Below are 18,986 nucleotides of genomic sequence, written 5' to 3' on the forward strand. Positions count from 1 at the left end.
TACAAAATGACCAAAAAAAAATACAAAATGACCAAAAAAAGATACAAAATGACCAAAAAAAGATACAAAATGACCAAAAAAAGATACAAAATGACTAAAAAAGAAACAAATGAGGAGACAAAATGACCAAAAAAACACAGAAGAAGACACAAAATGACCAAAAAGAGACTCAAAAAGACACAAAGTGACTAAAAAAAGACACAAAATGACTAAAAAAAGATACAAAATGACCAAAAAAGACACAAAATGACCAAAAAAAGATACAAAATAACTCAATTGTTTGAGCAGATGTTTGTACAAAAGTAAAATCTAAATGAATCCATTCTAACCACACGAGGAAAACCTCGCAGTGCACCTGTATGCCAATTTATAACTTGACAGCAAATTAATTCTATCAAATTACATGTTTTCTTTCCTGTTTTATGGGGATTTAATTGTTTGTCTTTATTTCCTGCAATCTTTATATTATTTCCATTGAACTCGTGATCGTTTTTAGATAAACTGCAGAGCTTTGGTCTTAATTTTCTGTGTTTGTCAGAGATGTGAAGCTTCGGTAATGAGACTGAAAGCTTTATTTACTTTATTTTATCATATAAGCAAACAATGTGTCGGCATGAGAAGGATGTTTAATCATGTGGTAGCTTTTAAATATTTTATTTATGTGTTTATTTATTTCTAAAGCACCTTTCAAAACCAGGGTTACAAGGTGCTTTACAGAATACAATATTATTAAGGCAATACAACAGTTAAAACAAAATAAGATTAAAAAATTAAAACATGTGTTAAAACATTAGAATTGTTGCACAAATATTGTCCAACTACAACTAGAAGAGAAATCACACATCCTATTTAATAAAAAGAAAATAAATACTGTTATTGAAAAGTGATAAAGGGTCACGATTACATTAAGTTACTGCTGGAAAAAGAAGTTTAAGGCCATTGGTTGAAATTTAATTGAGTTTTGAGTTCATAATCTGTAATAGTTATATAACATAACTATCAGAAAAGAGCTCGCTTTCTTTCTATGTCAAAAAACTGCTCATCAAGAGCCTTGGTGTCACTTTCAACAGTGAGTTCAAATTTGACAAGCAAATTAGCTTTGTGGTCCAAAGTTCCTTTTCCCAGCTGCGACCTGTGACCAGGGCCGGCTCTAGTCCATCTGGGGCCCTCTAGACCAGATCCATTGGTGTTGATCAGCTCCGCTTGCTGTTTCATGGAGGGAACTCCTGTTTGTGTTTGCCCATGGTGCCAACCAGCTATATAATACAACTGTCTGTCTATAGAATTATTAACTTACAAGTCAATTCTCAAAGAAGCCCAGCTGGAGACGCTAACAAAGTTAGAGACAAGAGAGACGATCAAAGTGGAAACTGCGCTAAAGATGTGCTTAACTGTGTTAAGCTAGCGTTGCTTTATTTCAACCTAGCTAGCAAGCTAACACAAATGAAACGTCTTCACACAAAACGGCCGATCTGATTGTCTAAAGGGGGGCGATCTGACCGTCTAAAGGGGGGGTGATCTGACCGTCTAAAGGGGGGGTGATCTGACCGTCTAAAGGGGGGCCGATCTGACCGTCTAAAGGGGGGCGATCTGACGGTCTAAAGGGGGCCGATCTGACCGTCTAAAGGGGGGGGTGATCTGACCGTCTAAAGGGGGGCCGATCTGACCGTCTAAAGGGGGCCGATCTGACCGTCTAAAGGGCGGCGGATCTGACCGTCTAAAGGGGGCCGATCTGACCGTCTAAAGGGGGGCCGATCTGACCGTCTAAAGGGGGGGCCGATCTGACCGTCTAAAGGGGGGCGATCTGACCGTCTAAAGGGGGGCGGATCTGACCGTCTAAAGGGGGGGGGGTGATCTGACCGTCTAAAGGGGGCCGATCTGACCGTCTAAAGGGGGGGGGGTGATCTGACCGTCTAAAGGGGGGCCGATCTGACCATCTAAAGGGGGGGTGATCTGACCGTCTAAAGGGGGGCCGATCTGACCGTCTAAAGGGGGGCGATCTGACGGTCTAAAGGGGGGCGATCTGACCGTCTAAAGGGGGGCGATCTGACGGTCTAAAGGGGGCCGATCTGACCGTCTAAAGGGGGGGGTGATCTGACCGTCTAAAGGGGGGCCGATCTGACCGTCTAAAGGGGGCCAATCTGACCGTCTAAAGGGGGGCCGATCTGACCGTCTAAAGGGCGGCGGATCTGACCGTCTAAAGGGGGCCGATCTGACCGTCTAAAGGGGGGCCGATCTGACCGTCTAAAGGGGGGGCCGATCTGACCGTCTAAAGGGGGGGCCGATCTGACCGTCTAAAGGGGGGGGGGGTGATCTGACCGTCTAAAGGGGGCCGATCTGACCGTCTAAAGGGGGGGGGGTGATCTGACCGTCTAAAGGGGGGCCGATCTGACCGTCTAAAGGGGGGCCGATCTGACCATCTAAAGGGGGGCTGATCTGACCGTCTAAAGGGGGGCAAGGCAATGACCACACGTCACGTGACTCAGCACCACAAGTGACAAAATGTCATTGTTTATCTGTTTCTTTATTTTGTTAATATTTATAATTTTTAAGACAGAACACGAAGCGAGGGCGACAATGGACATCAAAAATTATTATTGTTTTTGTTTTTTTCCTCCCTCGATGGTGACTGGCGGCGCCCCTCCAGCAGATGGCGCTCTAGGCGACATAGGCGGTAGATAATGTTAAAATGACACAATAGAGCATAAAAACAACAAATTGCTGTTGTAAACTTTTTAATTTGTGTTGTTTTTTTAATGAAGTTTGGTGAGAATTTGTCACATTTCCACCATAAATCACAGAATAACAAGAAAGTTTAACTATTAATGTGTTTATTTACAGAAAACCTTCCTGTTGTCATCATGGCGTCTTTATGGGTAAGCTTCTTTTTTATCTAATTTCTTTTATGAAAACGTTTTTTCACTGATCGTACATTTTAAACTCATAATAATAATAATAATAATAATAAACGTTGTGCAGGACGACTTGGACAGTCTGGTGAATACTCCTTCATCTTTTGAAGCGAAAGTAAGTCCAAGTCCAAGTTTTCCATCTTTCCTCTGACATTTATTTATTCATTTATTTATAAAAGACAGAAATGAATATAAAGTGTGTTTTCTCCAGAACGGAGAGAGAGGAAGCATCAAACCCAAAGCAAACTTTGACGCCGGAGACGACGCTGAAGCCCTGAGGAACGCCATCGAAGGACTCGGTAATTTAAACATCTTACATTAGTAAATTGATTTTGTTTTATTGATTTTAAATGTAAATATTAATAGTAGACACTAGCAGAACAGAGCTACACTCACTTTCTATGGATGATGATGATAAAAATAAAGTTAATTTTCTCCAGGAATAAAATAGAAAACCACATTCTGTTCTTTAGTGTTTGTGTGTTTTAGGTCTTACAGGTTCTGTGACGCTAATTTAGCTTCTTAACGAGCATAAACAGGTATAAAATTAAAGGTATAACACTTAGTTTATGTTACGTATTTACAGCCATTCATAAGCTTGCATACATTTTAATTTATGTTGTCTCATATTTAATTTTCATCAGTAACTCCTCATGTTTTGTTTTGAGTTTGGAATTTATTTAAAATTGTAAATATTTCAGTTCTGATGTAGATTCTCGGTAAATTTTAGATTTTGGTAGCAATAAAACAATATCTGCATTCTGGTTTTTAGAGTTTTATTCTGAGATTAATTACTTTATTGAGCATGATAGTGTTTTGAAAGTAAGAAAAAGATTCAAAATCACATTTTATGTTGAACTAAAGGACTAAAAAAGATACAAAATGACCAAAAAAAGACACCAAATGACAAAAAAAGACACAAAACGACTAAAAAAAGAGACAAAATTATTAAAAAAAGACACAAAAAAACACAAAGACACAAAAAAGCACAAAATAGTAAAAAAAAAAAAAGGACACAAAAAAGACACAAAATTACAAAAAAAGACAGAAAATTAAAAAAAAGACACAAAATGACCAAAAAAGACACAAAATGACTAAAAAAGACACAAAATGATTAAAAAAGACACAAAATTACCAAAAAAGACACAAAATAGTAAATAAAGACACTAAAAAAGACACTAAATTACAAAAAAGACACAAAATAGTAAAAAAAAGACACTAAAAAAGACACTAAATTACAAAAAAGACACAAAATGATTAAAATAGACACAAAATTACCAAAAAAGACACAAAATAATAAAAAAAGACACTAAAAAAGACACTAAATTACAAAAAAGACACAAAATGACCAAAAAAGACACAAAATGACAAAAAAAAACACAAAATGATTAAAAAAGACACTAAATTACAAAAAAGACACAAAATGACCAAAAAAGACACAAAATGACAAAAAAAAACACAAAATGATTAAAAAAGACACAAAATGACTAAAAATGTTAATAATAATATTAATAAAAAGTTTTTTTAAAAAGTTAAGAAAAGTCAAATAGTTTCACAGTATCACTGAAATAAATAAATCCTACAGAATATAATCAAATATTTAATACGCTGTAACATGAAAGCAAGACAACAAAAATCACTAAAATAAAAATGTTGTAACTTATTAAAGGAATAATAAAACGGCAGATAATGTTAAAATGACACAATAGAGCATAAACACAATAAATTGCTGTTGTAAACTTTTTAATTTGTGTTGTTTTTTGAATGAAGTTTGTGAGAATTTGTCACATTTTACCATAAATCACAGAAAAACAAGAAAGTTTAACTGTTAATGTGTTTTATTTGTCCTCATGTTTCTTCTCTTTGATCGTTTCAGGCACCAAGGAGGAAACTCTGATCGACATTCTGACCCACAGAAGCAGCGAGCAGAGGAAACTCATCTGTGAGGCTTATCAGGACGCCACCGGCAGGGTCAACATGCCTTCTATTCTTCTATTTATCTTTGTTTGTTTGTTTGTTTTTCCAGAGTCGATTACAATCTGATCACACGCTTTTAAAAACAGCTCAGAAAAACAGCTGTTTGCATCTTTATTAGCAGCAAACAGTCATGAAAAAAATGATCAGACCTCCTTGTTTCCTTCAGCTTTTTGTTCATTTTAATGTCTGGTTCAACTAAAGGTTCATTTGTTTGGACAAATATAATGATAACAACAGAAATATCTGATAAGAGTTTAATTTAAGAGCTGATATCTAGACATTTAACATGGTTTTATTCATCATGATTTTGGTTATTATCAAGAATGTTTCCATGGCTGTAGATGTAAAAATGACTAAAAAACACACAATTTGACCAAAAATAGATGTAAAAATGACCAAAAAGGACACAAAAACAAGAGTAGATGTAAAAATGACTAAAAAAGGCACAATTTGACCAAAAATAGATGTAAAAATGAACATAAGTGTTTTAATGTCTGGTTCAACTAAAGGTTAATTTGTTTGGATAAATATAATGATAACAACAAAAATATCTGACAAAATATTTGTTTTTAAATCGCATAAAATTACCTGTGTGTGTGTGTGTGTCTGTCTGTGTGTGTGTCTGAGTGTCTGTGTCTGTCTGTGTGTTTGTGTCTGCGTGTGTGTGTCTGTGTGTGTGTGTGTGTGTGTGTGTGTGTCTGTGTCTGTGTGTGTGTGTCTGTGTCTGTGTCTGTGTGTGTGTCTGTGTGTCTGTGTCTGTGTGTGTGTGTGTGTGTGTGTCTGTGTGTGTGTCTGTGTGTGTGTCTGTGTGCGTGTCTGTGTGTGTGTGTGTGTGTGTCTGTGTGTGTGTCTGTGTGTCTGTGTGTCTGTGTCTGTGTCTGTGTGTGTCTGTCTGTCTGTGTGTGTCTGTGTCTGTGTGTGTGTCTGTGTGTGTGTGTGTGTGTGTGTGTGTCTGTGTGTTTGTGTGTGTGTCTGTGTCTGTGTGTGTGTCTGTCTGTGTGTGTCTGTCTGTCTGTGTGTGTGTGTGTGTGTCTGTGTGTGTGTGACTGTGTGTGTGTGTGTGTGTGTGTGTGTGTGTGTGTGTCTGTGTAGGCGCTGCAGGAGGACCTGAGTGGAGACACCAGTGGAGACTTTGAGGACCTGCTGGTTTCTCTGGTGACGCCGCCGGCCGTCTTCGACTGTCACCAGGTGATGAGAGCCATGAAGGTCAGTTTACTCTATTCATCCTGTTTCTATCAGGTTCTACTCTTTATTTTACTCTATTCATCCTGTTTCTATCAGGTTCTACTCTTTATTTTACTCTATTCATCCTGTTTCTATCAGGTTCTACTCTTTATTTTACTCTATTCATCCTGTTTCTATCAGGTTCTGCTCTTTATTTTACTCTATTCATCCTGTTTCTATCAGGTTCTACTCTTTATTTTACTCTATTCATCCTGTTTCTATCAGGTTCTACTCTTTATTTTACTCTATTCATCCTGTTTCTATCAGGTTCTACTCTTTATTTTACTCTATTCATCCTGTTTCTATCAGGTTCTACTCTTTATTTTACTCTGTTCATCCTGTTTCTATCAGGTTCTACTCTTTATTTTACTCTGTTCATCCTGTTTCTATCAGGTTCTACTCTTTATTTTACTCTATTCATCCTGTTTCTATCAGGTTCTACTCTTTATTTTACTCTATCCATCCTGTTCTATCAGGTTCTACTCTTTATTTTACTCTATTCATCCTGTTTCTATCAGGTTCTACTCTTTATTTTACTCTATTCATCCTGTTTCTATCAGGTTCTACTCTTTATTTTACTCTATTCATCCTGTTTCTATCAGGTTCTACTCTTTATTTTACTCTATTCATCCTGTTTCTATCAGGTTCTACTCTTTATTTTACTCTATTCATCCTGTTTCTATCTGGTTCTACTCTTTATTTTACTCTATTCATCCTGTTTCTATCAGGTTCTACTCTTTATTTTACTCTATTCATCCTGTTTCTATCAGGTTCTACTCTTTATTTTACTCTATCCATCCTGTTTCTATCAGGTTCTACTCTTTATTTTACTCTATTCATCCTGTTTCTATCAGGTTCTACTCTTTATTTTACTCTATTCATCCTGTTTCTATCAGGTTCTACTCTTTATTTTACTCTATCCATCCTGTTCTATCAGGTTCTACTCTTTATTTTACTCTATTCATCCTGTTTCTATCAGGTTCTACTCTTTATTTTACTCTATTCATCCTGTTTCTATCAGGTTCTACTCTTTATTTTACTCTATTCATCCTGTTTCTATCAGGTTCTACTCTTTATTTTACTCTATTCCTCCTGTTTCTATCAGGTTCTACTCTTTATTTTACTCTATTCATCCTGTTTCTATCAGGTTCTGCTCTTTATTTTACTCTATTCATCCTGTTTCTATCAGGTTCTACTCTTTATTTTACTCTATTCATCCTGTTTCTATCAGGTTCTACTCTTTATTTTACTCTATTCATCCTGTTTCTATCAGGTTCTACTCTTTATTTTACTCTATTCATCCTGTTTCTATCAGGTTCTACTCTTTATTTTACTCTATTCATCCTGTTTCTATCAGGTTCTACTCTTTATTTTACTCTATTCATCCTGTTTCTATCAGGTTCTACTCTTTATTTTACTCTATAATAATAATAATAATAATAATAATAATAATAATAATAATAATAATGATATAATAATAATAATAATGATATAGTAATAATAATAATGATAGTGATATAATAATAATAATAATAATAATAATAATATAATAATGATAATCATATAATAATAATGAAATAATAATAATAATAATAATAATAATAATAATGATAATAATGATATAATATAATAATAATAATAATAATAATTATGTCATAATAATAATGATATAATAATAATATTAATAATAATAATGATATAATAATAATAATAATAATAATAATAATAATATAAATAATAATAATAATAATAATAATAATAATGATAATGATAATGATGATAATGATATAATAGTAATAATAATAATAATAATAATGATATAATAGTAATAATAATAATAATAATAATGATATAATAATAATAATAATATAAATAATAATAATAATAATGATAATGATAATGATGATAATGATATAATAATAATAATAATAATAATAATAATAATGTTTCAGGGGGCTGGGACCTCAGACTGCGTCCTGACGGAGATTTTGGCCTCCAGAACCAACGAACAGATCAAAGCTTTCACTGATGTTTATCTGGAAGGTAAATATTAGAATTAAACTGACATTCTTCACTTATTGTCAGTGTCTGGTTCTGTGTTTTCTATTCAAATATCAGAATCAGAATCAGAATCAGAATCAGAGTCGTGAGTTGGTTTTGTGTGTTTTCTTCCACAGAAACAGAGAAGAAGTTGACCCTTGACCTGAAGGGAGAAGTTTCTGGAGACTATGGAGACGCACTGCTCATCCTGGCTGAGGTCTCTCTCCACATACACATCTATACATATATATACATATATACATATATACACATACACATCTATACATATATATATACATATATACACATATATACACATCTATACATATATATATATATACACATATATACATATATACACATACACATCTATACATATATATACATATATATACATATATACATATATATACATATATACGTATATACTTATATACTTATATATATACACATCTATACATATATACATATATACATATATACACATACACATCTATACATATATACATATATACATATATATACATCTATACATATATACATATATACACATCTACATATATATATATACATAAACATCTATACATATATATACATATATACATATATACATATACATCTACATATATATATACATAAACAGTCTATACATACATCTATATATACATTTATATAGACTAAAAAAATCAATATATACATATATATATATACATAAAAATATATATATACATATACATCTATATCTTTATATATATGTATATATATATATATATATATACACATAAACAGTCTATATATACATATATATGTGTATATATATATATATATATATATATATATATACGTAAACAGTCTTTATATATATATATATATATATGTATGTATGTATATATATACACATAAACAGTCTATATATATAAATATATATATATACATAAACATCTATCTATTCATGTATAAACAGGAGCAGCTGAGAAATGTTTGTGTTGGTGTCGTGAGAGAAACAAAGAGCAGATCTTCATGTAATTATCATAATTATTAAACATAAAGGAAGAAAAACAAGTTCTGCTGGTTTTAACGACACGACGAGGAAGTGACAGGCAGCGTTAGTGTTAAACAGGGAGCAAAGCATGGAAATAAGGCTAGCAATACAAACAGAAATATAGGAATAAATACATCAAATAAGGCTAGCAATACAAACAGAAATATAGGAATAAATACATCAAATAAGGCTAGCAATACAAACAGAAATATAGGAATAAATACATCAAATAAGGCTAGCAATACAATAAAAATATAGGAATAAATACATCAAATAAGGCTAGCAATACAATAAAAATATAGGAATAAATACATCAAATAAGGCTAGCAATACAAACAGAAATATAGGAATAAATACATCAAATAAGGCTAGCAATACGAACAGAAATATAGGAATAAATACATCAAATAAGGCTAGCAATACAAACAGAAATATAGGAATAAATACATCAAATAAGGCTAGCAATACAAACAGAAATATAGGAATAAATACATCAAATAAGGCTAGCAATACATACAGAAATATAAGAATAAATACATCAAATAAGGCTAGCAATACAAACAGAAATATAGGAATAAATACATAAAATAAGGCTAGCAACACAAACAGAAATATAGGAATAAATACATAAAATAAGGCTAGCAATACAAACAGAAATATAGGAATAAATAGATCAAATAAGGCTAGCAATACAATAAAAATATAGGAATAAATACATCAAATAAGGCTAGCAATACAAACAGAAATATAGGAATAAATACATCAAATAAGGCTAGCAATACAAACAGAAATATAGGAATAAATACATCAAATAAGGAGAACAATACAAACAGAAATATAGGAATAAATACATCAAATAAGGCTAGCAATACAAACAGAAATATAGGAATAAATACATCAAATAAGGAGAACAATACAAACAGAAATATAGGAATAAATAGATCAAATAAGGCTAGCAATACAAACAGAAATATAGGAATAAATACATCAAATAAGGAGAACAATACAAACAGAAATATAGGAATAAATAGATCAAATAAGGCTAGCAATACAAACAGAAATATAGGAATAAATACATCAAATAAGGCTAGCAATACAAACAGAAATATAGGAATAAATACATCAAATAAGGCTAGCAATACAAACAGAAATATAGGAATAAATACATAAAATAAGGGGAACAAGACAAACAAAAATATAGGAATAAATACATAAAATAAGGGGAACAATACAAACAGAAATATAAGAATAAATACATAAAATAAGGGGAACAATACAAACAGAAATATAAGAATAAATACATAAAATAAGGGGAACAATACAAACAGAAATATAGGAATAAATACATAAAATAAGGGGAACAAGACAAACGAAAATATAAGAATAAATACATAAAATAAGGGGAACAATACAAACAGAAATATAGGAATAAATACATAAAATAAGGGGAACAAGACAAACGAAAATATAAGAATAAATACATAAAATAAGGGGAACAATACAATTTATATAAAATAAATTAAATAAATAAAATGAGGGAAACAATGAAAAAAAAGAATAAATAAATAAAATGAGGGAAATAAAAACAATGTTAATAAAAAAATCTTTAAATAAATAAAATTAGGGGGAACAATAAAAAATAAAAATAATAAATAAATAAAATAGGGTCACCAAGAATGTTCAATTAAAATAAAAAATAAAATAAGGGGGAATGATAAAATTAAAATAAAATAAAATAAGTAAATAAAATGAGGGCCAACAATTAAATTAAAATAAAATGAATTGAATAAAATAAGGGGAACAATAAAATTCAAATAAATTAAATACATAAAATGAGAGGGAACAATACAATTTAAATATATTAAATAAATAAATAAAATCAGGGGAACAATAACATATAAAAAAAATAAAATGAGGGGGGGCAATACAATTTGAATTAAATAAATCTTTTTTTTTATTGGGGGAACAATAACATTTAAATAATAAATAAAAAAAATTGAAGCAATACAAACAAATAAATGAATAAATAAAATAAGACGAATAATGCAATTTGAAATAAAAAAGTTGAAGTAGAGAACCAATAAAATGAAAGTAAATAAAATAAATGAAATGAGGAGAATAAAAACAATATAAACAGAAAAATCTTAAACAAACAAAAACAAAAAGATAAAATAAGGGGAACAATAAATTTGAAATAACAAAGTAGAAGTAGGGAATTAATAAAATTTAAAAAATAAAATAAAATAAAGGGAGCAATACAATTAAAACAGAATATCCCAAATAAATAAACAAAATGAGGAGAATAAAAAAACAATATAAATTAAAAAAAATCTTTAAATAAATAATATGAGGGGGAACAAAAATAAATGAATGAATGAATAAATAAATAAATAAATAAATAAATAAATAAAGCAAAAAAAAGGTAAACTAGCAAATCAATGAAATTAAAATAAATTCCATTGATTGATTGATTGATTGATTGATTCATTCATTCATTCATTCATTCATTCATTCATTCATTAAATGAGGGGACCAATAAAATTAAAACAAAATAATCAAAATAAATCAAGAAAAGAGGTAAATACATTTTTTAAATCCTTAAATAAATAAAATGAGGAGCATAAAAAAACAATGTTAATGAAAAAAATCTTTAAATAAATAAAATGAGGGGAAACAATAAAAAAATATTAAAGAAATATAAAAAAATAAATAAAGAAATAGAATAAAGGGAACAATAAAAAGCTAAAGTGGGGAACATAAAATTTAAACAAAATATTTAAAATTAATTAATTAAATGAGAATAAATAAATATTTAAAAAATCATTCAATAAATAAAATGAGGGGATAACAATAACATTAAAAAAATAAATAAATAAATAAATAAAATGAGTAGAATAAAAAACAATGTAAATCAAAAAAATCGTTAAATAAATAAAATGAGGAGAAACAACTAAAAATAAATAAATAAATTAATTAAAGGGAATAATAAAAACTTAAAACAGCGAACCAAAAAAATTTAATTAAATTTCATTCATTTATTAAATGAGGGGGAAAATAAAGTTAAAACAAAAATATTTAAAATAAATCTATTAAATGAGGAGAATAAAAAAAAAAAAAATTAAAAAAATCTTGAAATAAATAGAAATGAGGAGAAACAATAAAAATAAAACAAAACAAAAATAAATAAATAAATAAAATAACGGGGACAATAAAAAGTTAAAGTAGGGAACCAATAAAATTAAAATATATAAAATGAAATAAAATGCATAAATAAAATGAGGGGAACAATAAAATTAAAACAAAATATATGAAATAAATAAATAAATAAAATGAGGAGGATGAAAACCTCGTTAAATAATTAAAATGAGGTGAAATAATAAAAATAAAAACAAATGGAAACAAAACAATCAAAAATGAACAAATAAATAAAAGGAACAATCAAATTAAAACAAAATATCTACAATAAATAAATAAATAAATAAAATGACGAGAATAAAAGTGATGTAAACAGAAAAATCTTTAAATGAAAGAAATGAGGGGAAAAACAATAAACAAAAATAAATATGTAAAATGAGGGGGAACAATGAAAATAATAATGAAACAAAACGAAAATCAGTAAATAAAATGAGGGGATAGCAATAACATTAAAAAATAAAATAAATAAATAAAATGAGTAGAATAAAAAACAATGTAAATCAAAAAAATCGTTAAATAAATAAAATGAGGAGAAACAACTAAAAATAAATAAATAAATAAATTAAAGGGAATAATAAAAAGTTAAAATAGCGAACCAATAAAATAAAATTAAATTTCATTCATTCATTAAATGAGGGGGAAAATAAAATTAAAACAAAAATATTTTTAAAAAATGAGGAGAATAAAAAAACATTTTTTAAAAATATTGAAATAAATAGAAGTGAGGGGAAACAATAAAAATAAAACAAAACAAAACAAATAAATAAATAAATAAATAAAATAACGGGGACAATAAAAAGTTAAAGTAGGGAACCAATAAAATTAAAATATATAAAATGAAATAAAATGCATAAATAAAATGAAATATATATATATAGATATATAAATAAAATGGGGAACAATAAAAATAATGATGAAACAAAACGAAAATAAGAAAATAAAATGAGGGGATAGCAATAACATTAAAAAGTAAAATAAATGAGTAAAATGAGGATGCTTATTGGTCTAAAATGCTGTTTCTGTTTGCAGGGCGAGAGGGAGACCACGCTGGATGAAGATCAGGCGAAAGAAGACGCCAAGGTGACGCATGAAGCTCGTTTGAACTTGTTTTATAGAGGAATAGTTTTTATATTTTCTCTTTATGTTATATATGTATGTTGTGTTTCTGTCTCCAGACTCTTTACGAGGCTGGAGAGAAGAAATGGGGCACCGATGAGTCAAAGTTCATTGAAATCCTCTGCCAGAGAAGCATCCCGCAGCTCAGACGGAGTACGTCATGGTGTCACTTTATTCTGTTACATTTCGACTGGAATAAAGCTCTTATTATTTACAATAATCAGAAAGACATTCATTTTTATGTCTTAAGATATTGTGCTTTAATTTTATTATTATTTTCCCCTCATTTTATTTATTTATTTTATTCATTTTCATTTTATTGGTTGTCTACTTCAACTTTTTTATTACAAATTGTATTGTTCCGCTTATTTTATGTATTTATTTTTGTTTGTTTTGTTTTAAATTTTATTGTCTCCCCCCCCCCCCCCTTTATTTATTCATTTTTATTTAATTTATCACTTGTTTTGTTTACATTGTTTTTATTGTCCTCATTTCATTTATTGTCCCTTTGTTTTATTTATTTTAAAAAAAATTTTTAATTTATTTAAATTGTATTGTTCCCCTTATTTATTTATTCATTTTTGTTTTGTTTTTAATTTTATTGCCCCCCCCATTTTATTTGTTTATTTTATTTATTTATTTTATTTTATTTGTTTAATTTGTATTGTTCCCCTTATTTTATTTATTTATTCATTTTTGTTTTGTTTTTAATTTTATTGTCGTTCTTATTTTATTTCATTTATTTTAATTTGATTGTTCCCTTTATTTTATTTATTTATTTAATTTATTTTAATTTTATTGTTCCCCTCGTTTTATTTATTTGTTTTATTTCATTCATTTTCATTTCATTGTTTCCCTTATTTTATTTATTTATTTCATTTTATTTATTTTAATTTTATTGTTCCCCTTTTTTATTTTTTTATTTTATTTTGTCGTCCCCCCTTATTTTATTTATTTGTTTATTTTTGTTTTGTTTTTAATGTTATTGTCCTTCTTATTTAATTTATTTTAATTTTATTGTTCCCCTTTTTTATTTTATTTTGTTGTCCCCCCTTATTTTATTTATTTATTTTTGTTTGTTTTGTTTTAAATTTTATTGTTCCCCTTATTTTATTTATTTATTTTATTTTATTTATTTAAATTTTATTGCCCCCCTTATTTTATTTATTTATTTCATTTATGTTATTCTTCCCCTTATTTATTTTTTATTTTATTTTATTTTATTTTATTTTATTTTATTGTTCCCCTCATTTTATTTAATTATTTTATTTATTCAAATTTTATTGTTCCCCTCATTTTATTTAATTATTTTATTTATTCAAATTTTATTGTTCCCCTTATTTTATTTATTTAAATTTTACTGTTCCCCTCATTTAATTTATTTGTTATTTATTTCATTTATTTTATTTCATTTATTGTATTTATTTATTTTTATTTCATTTATTTTTATTTTACTGTCCCCCCTTTATTTTATTTATTTATTTTTATTTGTTTTGTTTTTAATTTCATTGTTCCCCTTATTTTATTTTATCTATTTTTATTTTATTGTCCCCCCTTATTTTATTTATTTATTTTACAATTTATTTTGTTTACATTGTTTTTATTGTCCTCTTTGCATTCATTTTAATTTTTTTTTGTCGCTACTGTTCCCCTCATTTACAGCCTTTCACCTCTCTTTTTCTCTTTGGATAAAATGATTTAGCAGAATAGTAGAATTTTAAATAAAAAGTGATGATTTTTGGTTCTTGCAGCTCTTGTTGAATACAAGAAGATCAGCGGGAAAACTCTTCAGGAGAGCATCCAGGGAGAGATCTCAGGAGACCTGGAGGAGCTGCTGCTGGCCATCGGTCAGCTTTAACTCTTTCATTCTGACATATTATATCATATTATATATATTATATTATATATATTATATTAACACTGTATGGCCGAACGTTTGTGGACAGAATCGTGAGGAAAAAGTAGATATTTACCAACAAAACTGTTCACGTTTTAACATTTAATATGAACATATCTTTGTATAAATGTTGGTTTTTTCTGCAGTGAAATGTGTGAAGAGCGTGCCGGCCTACTTTGCAGAGCGTCTCTATTACTGCATGAAGGTGAATATATTGTTTTTATTGCATATGTTTCACTGTAAGATTATTATAAAGGAAAAAATATGCATAAATGATGCTGAACTGTTCAGCAGAAAGACGTTTTGATCAAATGTCTGAAGTAAATGAGCAGTTTTTAGTATAGATGGCCTTCCTTTGCAGATTTGCCACTTTTAATCTTGTAAATCTGCAACTTTTTCTTGCAGATTTGCCACTTTAATCTAGTAAATCTGCAATTTTTTTCTTGTAGATTTGCCACTTTAATCTAGTAAATCTGCAACTTTTTTCTTGTAGATTTGCCACTTTAATCTAGTAAATCTGCAATTTTTTTCTTGTAGATTTGCCACTTTAATCTAATAAATCTGCAACTTTTTTCTTGTAGATTTGCCACTTTAATCTAGTAAATCTGCAACTTTTTTCTTGTAGATTTGCCACTTTAATCTAGTAAATTTGCAACTTTTTTTCTTGTAGATTTGCCACTTTAATCTAGTAAATCTGCAACTTTTTTCTTGTAGATTTGCCACTTTAATCTAGTAAATCTGCAACTTTTTTCTTGTAGATTTGCCGCTTTAATCTAGTAAATCTGCACTTTTTTGTTTGTAGATTTGCCACTTTAATCTAGTAAATCTGCAACTTTTTTCTTGTAGATTTGCCACTTTAATCTAGTAAATCTGCAACTTTTTTCTTGTAGATTTGCCACTTTAATCTAGTAAATTTGCAACTTTTTTTCTTGTAGATTTATTTTTCCTTTTTTTTTAAAAAGGGGACAGTGCAATTTCATAAAACACATGATTATACATGGTTAAAAAAGCCAGAGTTAGCCAGAAGGCTAGTTTTCATCTGTAGTCCCCTGGCCATGATGTAAAAAAGCAGAGAATTACGAAACAAAAAACAAACAAACAAAAAAGCAAAAACAAAAAACAAACAAAAAAATAAATAAATAAAAATAAAAATAAAAAATACGTACAATATACAAAATACATATACAAACACTTACGATACGATTAAGAAAAAATACAACATCACAACATAACATTTTATCATATCATCATTTTCCCCGCACATTTATCACTTTTTTATCTCAGAAATCTGCAACATTTTTCTCCTAGATTTGCCACTTTAATCTAGTAAATCTGCAACCTTTATTGTCGTAGATTTGCCTCTTTAAATCTCGTAAACCTGCGACTTTTTTCTCGTAGATTTGCCATTTTAATCTCATAAATCTGCAACTTTTTTTCTCGTAGATTCGCCACTTTAATCTTGTAAATCTGCAATTTTTCCCCGCACATTTATCACTTTTTATCTCGTAAATCTGCGACTTTTGTCCTTGTAGATTTACTCATAATCTCAGAAATCTGCAACATTTTTTCTCCTAGATTTGCCTCTTTAAACCTTTTAAACCTGCGACTTTTTTCTCGTAGATTTGCTACTTTAAATCTCGTAAATCTGCAACTTTTTTTCTCACAGATTTGCCACTTTAATCTTGTAAATCTATAACTTTTATTCTCGTAGATTTGCCACTTTTAAACTCGTAAATCTGCAACTTTTTTTCTCATAGATTCGCCACTTTAATCTTGTAAATCTGCAATTTTTCCCCGCACATTTATCACTTTTTATCTCGTAAATCTGCAACTTTTGTCCTTGTAGATTTGCCTCTTTAAACCTTGTAAACCTGCAACTTTTTTCTCGGTAGATTTGCCACTTTTAAACTCGTAAATCTGCAACTTTTGTTGTCACATATTTGCCACTTTAATCTCATGAATCTGTGACTTTTTTCTCACAGATTTTCCACTTTAATCTTGTAAATCTGCAACTTTTCTCGTAGATTTGCCACTTTAAATCTTGTAAATCTGCAACTTTTTTCTCACAGATTTGCCACTTTAATCTCATAAATCTGTGACTTTTTTCTCACAGATTTTCCACTCTAAACTTGTAAATCTGCAACATTTTTTCTCGTAGATTTGCCACTTTAATCTTGTAAATCTGCAATTTTTCCGCCGCACATTTATCACTTTTTATCTCGTAAACCTGCGATTTTTTCTCGTAGATTTGCCATTTTAATCTCATAAATCTGCAACTTTTTTCTCGTAGATTCGCCACTTTAATCTTGTAAATCTGCAATTTTTCCCCCGCACATTTATCACTTTTTATCTCGTAAATCTGCGACTTTTGTCCTTGTAGATTTACTCATAATCTCAGAAAATCTGCAACATTTTTTCTCCTAGATTTGCCTCTTTAAACCTTTTAAACCTGCGACTTTTTTCTCGTAGATTTGCTACTTTAAATCTCGTAAATCTGCAACTTTTTTTCTCACAGATTTGCCACTTTAATCTTGTAAATCTATAACTTTTATTCTCGTAGATTTGCCACTTTTAAACTCGTAAATCTGCAACTTTTTTTCTCGTAGATTCGCCACTTTAATCTTGTAAATCTGCAATTTTTCCCCGCACATTTATCACTTTTTATCTCGTAAATCTGCAACTTTTGTCCTTGTAGATTTGCCTCTTTAAACCTTGTAAACCTGCAACTTTTTTTCTCACAGATTTGCCACTTTTAATCTTGTAAACCTCTTTGTACCTTGTAAATCTTTTTTTCATACTTGGCCCTGCGACAGAATTGTTTGTGTGTTTGTTTTCTGTTTTGTTAATCTTGTTGTTTCCTCTCAGGGCGGAGGAACAGACGAGTCGACTCTGATCCGGATCATGGTGAGCCGCTCTGAGATCGACATGCTGGACATCAGAGCCGAGTTCAAGAAGCTCTACGAGTACTCGCTGCACTTCGGCCATCGAGGTGAGAAACAAATTAACCATTTAATCTAACGTCACATAGACTGACTCTCTGCTTCTGCTCAGAAAAAACACAAAATGACAACAAATAGATGTAAAAATGAACAAAAAAGTCACAAAATGACAACAAATAGATGTAAAAAATAAACAAAAAAGTCACAAAACAACCAAAAAATAGATGTAAAAATTACCAGAAAATAACACAAAATTATCGAAATAGACACAAAACAACCACAAATAGATGCAAAAATGACAAAAAAAAAACACAAAATGACAACAAATAGATGTAAAAATGACCAAAAAAGTCACAAAACAACCAAAAAATAGATGTAAAAATGACCAAAAAAGACAAAAAATTATAAAGAAATAGATGCAAAAATAGATGTAAAAATGACCAAAAAAATTATTTAAAAAAATAGATGCAAAAATTACCAAAAATAGATGTAAAAATGACCAAAAAAAGACACAAAACAACCAAAAAAATAGATGTAAAAATTACCAGAAAATAACACAAAATTATCGAAATAGACACAAAACAACCAAAAATAGATGCAAAAATGACAAAAAAAAACACAAAATGACAACAAATAGATGTAAA

The 18,986-nt window shown here is 29.2% G+C and overlaps 1 protein-coding gene across 1 annotated transcript in view; it reads left to right on the forward strand.

Moving 5' to 3' along the window:
- The window catches only part of bmp2k (BMP2 inducible kinase), a 67,034-nt gene that overhangs the window by 559 nt on the left and 47,489 nt on the right, over positions 1-18,986 (forward strand). The window contains 12 exon segments of the mRNA XM_059336578.1: positions 2,842-2,876; positions 2,980-3,027; positions 3,124-3,211; positions 4,789-4,883; positions 5,982-6,095; positions 8,066-8,156; positions 8,291-8,370; positions 13,420-13,470; positions 13,566-13,659; positions 15,258-15,353; positions 15,550-15,608; positions 18,269-18,392. Of these exon segments, the coding sequence (XP_059192561.1) occupies positions 2,842-2,876; positions 2,980-3,027; positions 3,124-3,211; positions 4,789-4,883; positions 5,982-6,095; positions 8,066-8,156; positions 8,291-8,370; positions 13,420-13,470; positions 13,566-13,659; positions 15,258-15,353; positions 15,550-15,608; positions 18,269-18,392 (975 nt within the window).

Source organism: Centropristis striata, chromosome 7 (genome assembly GCF_030273125.1).
Source record: "Centropristis striata isolate RG_2023a ecotype Rhode Island chromosome 7, C.striata_1.0, whole genome shotgun sequence".
Classification (NCBI taxonomy): domain Eukaryota; kingdom Metazoa; phylum Chordata; class Actinopteri; order Perciformes; family Serranidae; genus Centropristis; species Centropristis striata.